The following is an 11,160-nucleotide window of genomic DNA, read 5'->3' on the forward strand; positions in this document are numbered from 1 at the left end:
TGTTTGGCACCAACCGGCACTATAGCTGAAGAGTTTCATCTCTTGCATCTAGAAACTGAGACAAATTACTGATGGAAAATTCACAACTGAATATAATTTTTAGCTATTCTAAAATTGTGGTCTAAATGCAGATCAATGATATATTGCTTCTTAGTCTCAAAACACTAAAACCCTGGAAGTTATACTGCCTGTATAGATTCTTTGAGTACCATGTCTTGTTCTTCTATCACTGACAGCACTCTCAATGCAGATACAGATGGACCCAGAAAATAAAGCCTCTTAAAGACACTCATAATACACTTTATGACCAATGTCTGAGTGGCTTCTCACACTTCTCTTTATACTTTAGATCTTTTAGGAAAATAGGTTGCACTACATCGTTAAGAGTTATTACTGTTTTCTACAGCAAGCAAGACATTTTAAGCCTGCATTCTGCAATGAACTTTTATTAACAAGTGAAACTAAGATGTTTTTCCATGAGGTAAATTTAACATGACTGAGAAGTGGTTACATGCATGAGAGGATGTACTTTTCTTTTTCTTTTTTAAACCGAACACCTACATGTGTCAGCATCGTTTTGCACGTAGCGCTTTCCTTTTTCTGGCAGCTGTAACTGGTAAGGCCACTCTCCTCCTCCCATGGAGCTGGCCTCTTTTAGTCTACTGGGTTGTTTTCTTTTTTTCTTTTTTTTTGGGAACCTGAATTCCTTCTTTGCTTGGCCAATAAAAAGCAGGAGGGACGCTCATTTCCAGTAGTTTCACATTTAGCACCCATTGGAAACTATGTGGGCCCAGACCGCTGCTCTGCTGCTCGCCTGCTGCCTCTGGCCAGCTGAGGCTCAGACTGAAAGGGGTCAAAGCATTTGGGATCCACCTATCAAATTCAGCACCAAGGCTAAAGACTCATGCACCATGATTGTCACCGGTCAAGGGGAATTCACGAGGCTGAGACTGTCATGCCAGAGGAACAAGCGCTCTTACTGGTGTGACTACATAGGCAAGCCTCACACCTGCACCCCTTACAACAAAAATCCTCGACACTATTTCGTGCAGATGATGTGGAATCTGAGAAAGCTGGACAATGCCTGCCAAGCACCAAGACAGATTAAACCTCACATGTGCAGGAAGGCAACTGATGACTCTCAGATGGTCTTCTCATCATCTTCATTCTCCCAGTCACGAGCAGAGGCTTCTGCTAGGAAAGTAGCAAGACCTCAACGTCGGCCTACACCAACAAGACAAGCTGACGCAAAATCCATTCAAGAGCCACAAAAAGAAAAGACCACTCAGGAAACTAGTACTCAACCACCACCAACAACACCTGCTGTTGAGAGCAACGCTAAAAGAATGGCTCGGCAGAATTGCTGGAGGTCGCTGCAGGGCATCTGCTCGTTCTTCATTGGTTTGTTTCGTAATTAACCAGAAAGGTGAGCAGCAGTACTGGGCCTGTTTGTTAACATGCAACACTTTTTAAAAAAAATATTCATTTATAACTAATCTAGAATGAGGCTATTTAATTAAGTTAGATTCCAGCATTTTTTTTATTTATTTATTTTGCTGCTCCTAATTATATTGCCTATGCACCCAGTTTCCACCTTGCACACATTATGTGTTATATTCACAGCTTTTAACCGCTAATGAAAATAACTTGGCGTCTGGTTCAAGCAGCCCTTGGAGGAAAATTCCAAACGAGGAGTTTGTTAGCCTGTTGTAGAACTGTAACACCCTCTTCAGGGCAAGCTGTGCTATTACAGTGACTTTCAAGTACTCCTCTCACTCAAACCAACAATTATCAGCCTCCATTAAGAGCCAAGCTGGAAGAACTTAAAGGTCTCACTTGACTATGTAATGACAAATGTTTTGCATGAACAACCTGTACTGAATGATACTGCTTTAACATATAATGTATGTTTATTATGTTTATTACTTGCATATTATCTGTTTGCATCACTCAATATTACCTTCAGAATTATTGGGGGATTGTTTTATTTTTTTTGCTCTGGTTTTCCATGCTGGTGTATTTGTCCTAAAATATGTATAAATGTGAAAATGTTTTATTAAATAACCATTTTCAATCTCTATGTGCTGATTAATGCCATTTCATTAACATTCCTGATTAAAAATATTAGATAATAAAACTGCAAGCAGCAGTATTTGTGAAAATGAGTTGTCTAGGGTGTTATGTCTTATGGCAGTGTGCAGTTTAATATTTTTAAGCCATATGACTCGTCTACTGTACCGTATATGACCATTAGGTGTTTGGTGCTTTGAGACTAAGTTCAATCAATCAGCAGTTTTATCCAGCAGAAACATCTGGCTCCTTTCAAGATATTCAAAGCCATTTCATCTCTGGCACGGTGCACTTACAGTTGGCCCTGTGAAGGTCCTTTAAGACTCTAGGTTATTTGCATTTGTTTAAAATATGAACTTAGATTATTCTAAAGCAGGTGGAACTTGAAGCAGAAAATCTGGAACAACAGATAACTTTTAGTTTTGGGAGCTTAACATAAGCCTTGCAAGTGCTCATGATTATTCAGGTCCATAGAAGCTGCAAACAAGTTTAACACTTGTATCACTTGTGGGTTGATGAAGTTTTGGTTCTAAATTGACAGTGTTTATAAAAAGTTTTTATTATGTATTTTCATTTTCATCATGTAATTTCATTTTCTATCAGCCATGTAATTTTAAATGTCTCCCCCCCCCCCACACACACACACAGTTTAGTTTGATGACACAGGTACCAGGTTCAAAGTATCCCTAATCTATTCGAGACCTCAATAAACTTTATAAGCTCTTCAGTCATGCTGTGTGTGTGTGAGGGTGTGTGACTGAGCGTGTGAGTGCAAGTGTATATATTTGAAGGGGAGGGGTGATTATGTGGCAGCATATTGCAATCTGCAAGTAAGGGCAACACTCTCATGTGTGAGGACTGCAAACCGAAGTTTCTCTAAAAACTTCAGGTAAGGAAAAGCACCACAACTTAAGCTGCACCCTAATCTGGCAATAATATTTGGGGTGTGCTACTTACATCAGCCTAGTATATATTTAATGGGCTCACAGTTAAGTTTTTGTAAAATGCATTCTGTGAAATCCTTGTTGCCAGGTTCAATATTTATAAAATACCTGTTAAACACATTGTCTTTATTTCTATTTCCAATATTTACTAGTCTGTATTTTGTTTATAACTGTTGTAGTTATACTGTAGGCGATATAGTTGCATAACTGCATAATCAAGGGATAATTGCACCATCACAATTGTAATATGATGCATTTACATTTTTATTTTTTAATCAGTATTTAAATCTGTGCTTCTTTTTAACAGTTTTTAAACCTCTTCCTTTCTTAAAGTCAAACTAAAAGGTGCATGTGCTCCATGTTTTTTTCAAAATTCCGTTTATGGAATATTTTTTAGATTGCATCTTTGCATTCTTCTTTTTGTTCTTCAAAATACCTCTTTGACTTGAAATTGTCTTGAATGTGCTGTACAAAAAATACTTAATGCTGTTTTGTGCTGTCTAAAGCCAAAACTATTCCCACAACATTCAGTTTCCATTTGAAATGTTAGTTTAACGGAGGGATTAAGACATGTCTTTCTCCAAAGGGAAATTAAAGGGTTTTAAGGTCAAATATCTAAATCTGATTTAATCCTTTGGCAGGTTGTGTTCTACTGATTTCATGGCTCTCCTCACAAACGTCACCATCCTCCTGGTCTTGGCTTGTATTTCCCATCAGGTGATGTTGGGTAGCTGCCAAAAGAGCGGTGGACGGAGGGGACGAGGCATGGACAAAGGACAGCACAAGAATAGGTCGGGAGCAAAAGTGGGCCGCCAAACAAAGCCCGTCTCTGCACAGCTCATGAGAGGCAAAGTGGTCACCAAAGACAAGTTTGAATGTGCTTGGGTTGCAACAGGTGAAGATATCGTCATTCTCAGCATCACGTGCAAGAAGGAGGACAGGAGCTTCAGCTGCGAGTATATTGCCAGACCTACTGCTTGTCCTGAGTATGCCTCAAATGTTAAACTTTACTGGAAGCAGATCGGCAGGGAGCTGAAGAAGCTAAACAGTCTCTGCCAGGACAGCAGTGCTTTTGTCAGGGCAGGTATGTGCAGAAGAGCTGCCAGAGAGGCTCATTTCAGACTGAATGTAACACAGAGGGTGAAGACTTCTCCACTGTATACCCCAACTTCTCCAGTCAAAGCTGTAAAATCCTGTCAAGCTGATAACAGGAAGAGAGCAGAGGAGTTCTGCAACAACTCCTGGTCAAGTGTTTGCACATTTCTATTTACTATGGTGCGGGATTATGATTGCTGATACAGAAAAACTGGAATTAGTTCAGCTTTTCTGCAGTCACATACAGTAAATACTTGTCCCATAGATTCTTCATATAGATGCTTGCTGCTCAACAAAAACATACTCAATGAACAGTTTTTGATCTATCGCTTTTGGAGAAATTTGTGTAAGCGTTCAAGCCTATTGAGACAGATATAATATGTAGAATATTAGTTTCTCGATTTTTATTTCTTTTCCTGTAACTTGTAATTTCACTTGGGTTTTTTTTTTCCTATTATAGCCATATTGAAATTACCTCTCCTTCTCAATATAAAATGCCTACTTAAATAAAAAGACAAAATACTCCTTAAAATAATGTCAAACCATTTTCTGTCTCTCCCAAATGTGCACAGTCTTGCCTGAAGTCTTTTCATGGGAGGTTAAATGTTTGGGAATGTCTGGTATTGACATAGCAATTTAAGCCAGGGGGAGTGTGATTTCTAGAAACCTCAGCCTGCATACCTTGGCAACGAGAGGTCTGTGAAGCCACAGTCACTGTGTGAAGCCATAAAAACCTCATATGTTCATCTTGCATAATCAAGGGATACCAGTATCTAAACGGACAAAATAAAACAGAAATAATATTTTGCAGGTTAAACCGAAGACTTTAGCATAATTTTTTGGCACTTATGATCAGTAGAAGTTCTCATACTTATTCATCATTTCCGTGATAACATTAGCTTGAATTAGCTTGAATTAAGTTTGCATACCACACTTGTACATACTGTAAAATTCTTACTATTTGCTTTGGAAAAGCTGTACTGGAATATGAGTTAATATTTCTAATATTACTGTATCAATGAGCTGTATAAACTAACTAATGAAGTACATTCCTGGGTAATTTGATTTCCTTTTTTTACTGTCAATATTTACTTGATAATGGAGAGGTTACCAGTTAAAGTAATTTAAATAAAAACTTGCAAAACAATTAAAGTTGTACTACAAGGAAACTGTAGTAGATGGCGCCTATCCCAGCTGCCAGAGGGTGAGAGACAGGGTACACCCTGGACAGGTCGTCAGTCTGAATTAAACCAACTTGATTTTATTATATTTTTATATATCACCTAAAACTGTTTCACACGGGAAGATAAAATCTCTGCTATAATAGAGAAAATACAGATGGCCTGATAGTTCTGTTTGAGAAAGCACTTGGTGACACTGTGAAGTGGTAATGAACCTCCAGCAGGACCAAGCTCAGGGACAGGGAGCCATCTGCTACACTTGGTTGGGAGGTGATGTCAAAGAGAAGAAAAAAAACTAGTACTGACAATCCATGAACAACAAACTAGGAGAAAGTAAATAAAACTTAATGGGAATAGTCCTGTAAAGATACACACTGGCTGTTTATGTTCTAGGAATCCCAGAAAATTCCATTCCCAAAAGTTCCATTGTTAATATTCTCCAATCATACACAGTTCTGTGAAAGCCAGAAAGAACATTCTTCAGCCAGAGCTGGAAGACATGTTGTCATTTTAGACAGTGGAATGACTCTGCTTTCTGTGATCACTTAGTCTTCATCTCCTGCTGAAACTTAATGGTTTGCCCACAGGTTAAATCCATCAAGTTCAGACTCTCAGCAGGTTGCATTCTGGGCTTAGTAGGAAATCTGTTGCTGGTGGATCAGAAAGGCCAAAACAGTGTGGCTGCAGAAAAAAATAAATTATACAGCAGCCACAAAGTCACTGCTGGAATGTAGTGAATACAGACTTATAAGGAGTAGCTTTCCTTGAAGGACTTTAAAACAACAGCTGCTGAAAACAAGACTGAAATTCTGCTGAGCTCAATTAAACAGTTTCTATTAAACTTAAACTCCCAGAGAGCAGCCATTTGGCTTTTCTACCTATAAAACCCGGAGAGCAGCCAAATGGGTGGTAGGCTTTTAGCTAAGCTTTAGCTTCAGCCAAGTGGAAGCTAAATTGGCTAGTCATTCATATGTATATTAGGTTGTTACCTGGGAATTCTGGAGGGAGGGGAGTGGGGGTGTATGAATGAGGGGGTGGGGGAGCTGCTAAAAGCTGTGCACTTCCTTTTGTGTTTCATCTTGATGCATTCTCAATCATCCAGGGAAATAAATCTCCAAAAGTCACCAACTTGGAGTGTTTCAGTTTGCCATCTTAGGGAGAAATCAACACACCGTCTAAGAAGTTTTTGCGCAAGTGAAAGCGATGTGAAAAAATTGTCCGTGGTAACATTTCTGCCCTTGTCTAGGAATGGTTCCATCAGCCTCATTACTACATTTTCAGAAAGTCTCTCCCCAGTGGGACGATTGGGGTCCTTGCCAAGATATGGGAAGACATTGCAAATGTACTTGGATTTTAGGTCACAAGCCACCCAAAACTTGATCCCAAACTTGTCAGGTTTACTTGCAATATACTGCAGGAAACAGCACCGAGTCTTTGATGGGAAAAGCTGTTCATCAACGGTGATATGTAGATCAGGGTTGCAGCACGTGATGCTGTTGGTGACAAATGATCCCCACACACTGGAAATTGCAGCGAACATGATTGACATGGCAGCACTGAATGCACATGTGCTGTATCAAGCATGCACCGGGACGAAGGAAAGACGGGTGGACTTCCTGGTGGAGCTTGCAAGAGAGTTGGCTCACTCTCATGTAGCTGCGAAGAAGGCAAGAAAAGAACAGTTGCTTTGGACACAACCCTCCACACCTAGCCCTGGAAAAAGAGCCATGTGTCAGGTCAAACACAAATGCAAGAACAATCATGCCACTGTGCGATGTGTTCACTGCAACAGATACACATGTGGTAAATGCAGACTACAGATACCATGGCAGTACCAGGATTGTGAGTGATTGCTGAAAATGTTGAAATGTATTCACTCACTTTTTATTATTATTTGTAAATATGTGTACAAATGGTTGGTTTTTTGTACTGTTTTTGCAGAGGGTCGTGAAAACTGCCCAGCGCATCGCCGGAGCACCACTTCCTGCCATAAAAGACATCTACAGGAAGCGGTGTCTGAAAAGGGCTGGGAAAATCATCAAAGACCCCAGTCACCCATCGCATGGACTCTTCACCCTCCTGCCCTCTGGGAGGCGCTACAGGAGCCTCCGGACTAAGACCACCAGGTACCGGAACAGCTTCTTCCCCACAGCTGTCAGACTCCTGAACTCTGCCTCCTGACATCTGACTCACGTTAAACTCATGGACTGAACATACACACACCCACAATGGACAACTGTACCCTCAAACACACAATAATAACATGGACTGAACCACCACTCACAACCACTAGCACTTTATATAGCCTCTGTAGAAACTATCTACACCCTCACTTATCGTAACTGCACTACTGTATAGCTCTGTGTAAATAATCATTCTGTACATTCGATAATCTTTAATCCTACAACTGTTTACAACTTGCATAGTTCCCACTTCTGTATAGCTGTATATCCCAGATTCTGTAAAGTTATTTATTTCATATTCTGTATAGTTTTTCATATTTATATCCTGTTCATATCCTGTAAATAGCTTGTACTCACTACAGCCTGTACATACTTATAGAATATTCACAACATACTTCATACCGTGTACATTATAACATACCATAATAGACCCATTTCTGTAATATACTCACATATCTATATTATTGCTAATATATATTGTAATATATCTATATCACTAAAGCACTTCTGGATGGATGCAAACTGCATTTCGTTGCCCTGTACCTGTGCATGTGCAATGACAATAAAGTTGAATTCTATTCTATTCTATTCAGAATCAGAATCAGAATACTTTATTGATCCCTGGGGGAAATTATTTTTTGTTACAGTGCTCCATTTTAAACCAACATTAAGACAAGACAGACAATACACTAACTAAGAATAGTACAATATATACATATATATACATACATACATACATAAGTCACTCATAAATAAATAGTTGGAAAAGAAACATGTGTAGTTGTAGCAGCAAACAGTGTGTTAAGTGGATGCGTTGTACAGGGAGATGGCCACAGGCAGGAATGATTTCCTGTGTCGTTCAGTGGTGCTTTTCGGTAATCTCAGTCTCTCACTGAACGAGCTCCTGTGACTGACCAGCATGTCATGGAGTGGGTGGGAGGTGTTATCCAACATTGTCTTTATCTTGGACAGCATCCGCCTCTCCGACACCACCTTGAGGGAGTCCAGCTCCATCCCCACAACATTGCTGGCCTTACGGATTAGTTTATTAAGTCTGTTGGCATCTGCGACCCTCAGCCTGCTCCCCCAGCATGCAACAGCATAGAGGATCGCACTGGCCACAACAGACTCATAGAAAATCCTCAGCATTTTCTGGCAGATGTTGAAGGACCTCAGTCGCCTCAAAAAATAGAGACGACTCTGGCCCTTCCTGTAAAGTGCTGTGGTGTTTTTAGCCCAGTCCAGTTTATTGTCAATGTGTACTCCAAGGTATTTATAGTCCTCCACAATGTCAACACTGACCCCCTGAATTGAAACAGGGGTCAAGTGTTTCCTGGTCTTCCTGAAGTCCACGATCAGTTCCTTGGTCTTTGCCACGTTGAGCTGCAGATGATTCTGCTCACACCACGTGACAAAGGAGTCGACCACAGCCCGGTACTCTGTCTCATCATCCCTGCTGATGCATCCAACCACCGCAGAGTCATCAGAAAACTTCTGAAGATGGCAGGTCTCTGTGCAGTGGCTGAAGTCTGTGGTGTAGAGGGTGAAGAGGAAGGGGGAGAGGACAGTCCCCTGTGGTGCCCCTGTGTTGCTGATCACCTTGTCAGACACACACTGTGGGAGACGTACATATTGTGGTCTTCCTGTCAGGTAATCAACAATCCAGGACACCAGAGAAGCATCCACCTGCATCGCTGCTAACTTATCACCCAGGAGGGTCGGCCTGATGGTGTTGAAAGCACTGGAAAAGTCAAAAAACATGACCCTCACAGTGCTTGCCGGCTGGTCCAGATGGGTGTAGACACGATTGAGCAGGTAGATGATGGCGTCCTCAGTTCCGAGACGAGGCTGATAAGCGAACTGAAGGGGATCCAGGTGTGGTCTTACTATGGGTCGCAGCTGGTCCAGGATGAGCCTTTCCAGGGTCTTCATGATGTGGGAGGTCAATGCCACGGGCCTGTAATCCTGGGGGCCACTGGGACGTGGCGTCTTTGGTACAGGGACGAGGCATGATGTCTTCCACATCACCAGGACCCTCTGCAGACTCAGACTCAGCATAAACAGTTTATGAAAGACTCCACACAGCTGGGGGGCACAGGTCTTGAGGACAAGGGGACTCACTCCGTCTGGTCCAGCAGACTTGCCTGAGTGAAGTCTCCTCATTTGCATCTCAACCTGGTATTGAGTGAAGGTGATGGGTGGGGGAGGGGTGTCAGGAATCTCACAGGAGGCAACAGCGCCATGTGAAGAGAGAGGCTGGCACAGTGGTGTGGCTCTGGATTCCATTCTGTTTTTATTCTGTTTTTATCAATAAATCTCAGCAACAAAGGACATACACCCATGTGTGTTGATTTCTCCCTAAGATGGCAAACTGAAACACTCCAAGTTGGTGACTTTTGGAGATTTATTTCCCTGGATGATTGAGAATGCATCAAGATGAAACACAAAAGGAAGTTCACAGCTTTTAGCAGCTCCCCCACCCCCTCAATCACACACCCCCACTCCCCTCCCTCCAGAATTCCCAGGTAACAACCTAATATACATATGAATGACTAGCCAATTTAGCTTCCACTTGGCTGAAGCTAAAGCTTAGCTAAAAGCCTACCACCCATTTGGCTGCTCTCCGGGTTTTATAGGTAGAAAGGTAAAAGCCTGGGGATGCATGTGTTAAAAATAATAAAATGCCAGAAGAATGGTACTTTAAATTAAGAGCTATTCTTCTGCCAGCTTTGCAAAGAAATAATTGAATTTAAAAACTCCAAATGCAGTATTTAAAGCTAATGAAATGGGTCTTACATGGACACCAAATGTCATTCTAAATGCAATCAAGCTATGAAAAATAATACTGAGACTAATGCTGCAAAATTGCTCTTAAGTTGTTTTATACTCCAATATGCATTAATTTTTTCCTGACCAACAATGTGTCAGCTTTAACCCAGACACTTTTCAGAAAGCACATAACTGCCACATGTTCTAGTTCTGCTTTATAGTGAAGGATCCAAAGAAAAGACCAAAATGAACTGCTTTCCAGGACTGAGCTCTATAGCTCTGCGAGTGAACAAACAGGGGTCACACATTTATTGTGATGCTGTGGCACACTTTGCATAAAAGCTTCGGATAAGCGCGACTGATTTATTTATGTATTTTTTGGTATGTTTTCTGCACTGTGATTCCTCTTGCCAGTGTTATTCAGAAGCACATCATGCATCTCAGTTATGTATCTGTAGAATGATTACAGGAAATGAAGGTGAGCATTTTTGAGGAATAGGGCTAAAGACAATGTGTTTTCATATTATGTCTTGTAAATATGATTTTATTGTTTAACATTGATTTATTTGTTTGTACTATTTTATTTTAACGTTATCTTTATGAGCTCATCATAGCTTTAAAAATGTATGTAGGTCTCTGCATTCATTATTTTGTTTACAGTCAATAAGTCATGTATTTAATGGCATTGTTAAAGCTGCACTAATGATCTCCTCATTTCCAGTGAGTTAAACAAGGGAATTCATTTTGAAAGCAGTCACAAATACACAGAAAGAATTATCAGACAAATGTTTCCTCCATGATGTCACCAATTCGTTTGTGGACTACAATTTTAGGTTCTTCAGTTTACCCTTGTATACATCAACATATTGGTTTTATGATGCCAGAAGTGGAAACAAAAGTAGTAAGTTAGCAGCTATT

General features: G+C 40.7%; 2 protein-coding genes across 2 annotated transcripts; both read left to right on the plus strand.

The window, feature by feature from the left end:
• Nucleotides 1–720: 720 nt before the first annotated feature.
• Nucleotides 721–2,043, plus strand: fgfbp2a (fibroblast growth factor binding protein 2a). The gene has a single exon (XM_026179168.1). It carries the CDS (start codon nt 783–785, stop codon nt 1,416–1,418), a length of 636 nt encoding a protein of 211 aa, XP_026034953.1. The 5' UTR covers nt 721–782; the 3' UTR covers nt 1,419–2,043.
• Nucleotides 2,044–2,745: 702 nt separating this feature from the next.
• fgfbp1a (fibroblast growth factor binding protein 1a) lies at nt 2,746–4,475 on the plus strand. The gene is made up of 2 exons (XM_026179178.1): nt 2,746–2,959; nt 3,656–4,475. The coding sequence occupies exon 2, from the start codon at nt 3,675–3,677 to the stop codon at nt 4,308–4,310; it is 636 nt and encodes a 211-aa protein (XP_026034963.1). The 5' UTR covers nt 2,746–2,959; nt 3,656–3,674; the 3' UTR covers nt 4,311–4,475.
• Nucleotides 4,476–11,160: the final 6,685 nt, after the last annotated feature.

Source organism: Astatotilapia calliptera, chromosome 2 (assembly GCF_900246225.1).
Source record: "Astatotilapia calliptera chromosome 2, fAstCal1.2, whole genome shotgun sequence".
Lineage (NCBI taxonomy): Eukaryota > Metazoa > Chordata > Actinopteri > Cichliformes > Cichlidae > Astatotilapia > Astatotilapia calliptera.

Coding starts and splice junctions, on each gene's coding strand:
- fgfbp2a (XM_026179168.1), top strand. CDS start 783: ATGTGGGCCCAGACCGCTGCTCTGCTGCTCGCCTGCTGCCTCTGGCCA.
- fgfbp1a (XM_026179178.1), top strand. CDS start 3,675: ATGGCTCTCCTCACAAACGTCACCATCCTCCTGGTCTTGGCTTGTATT.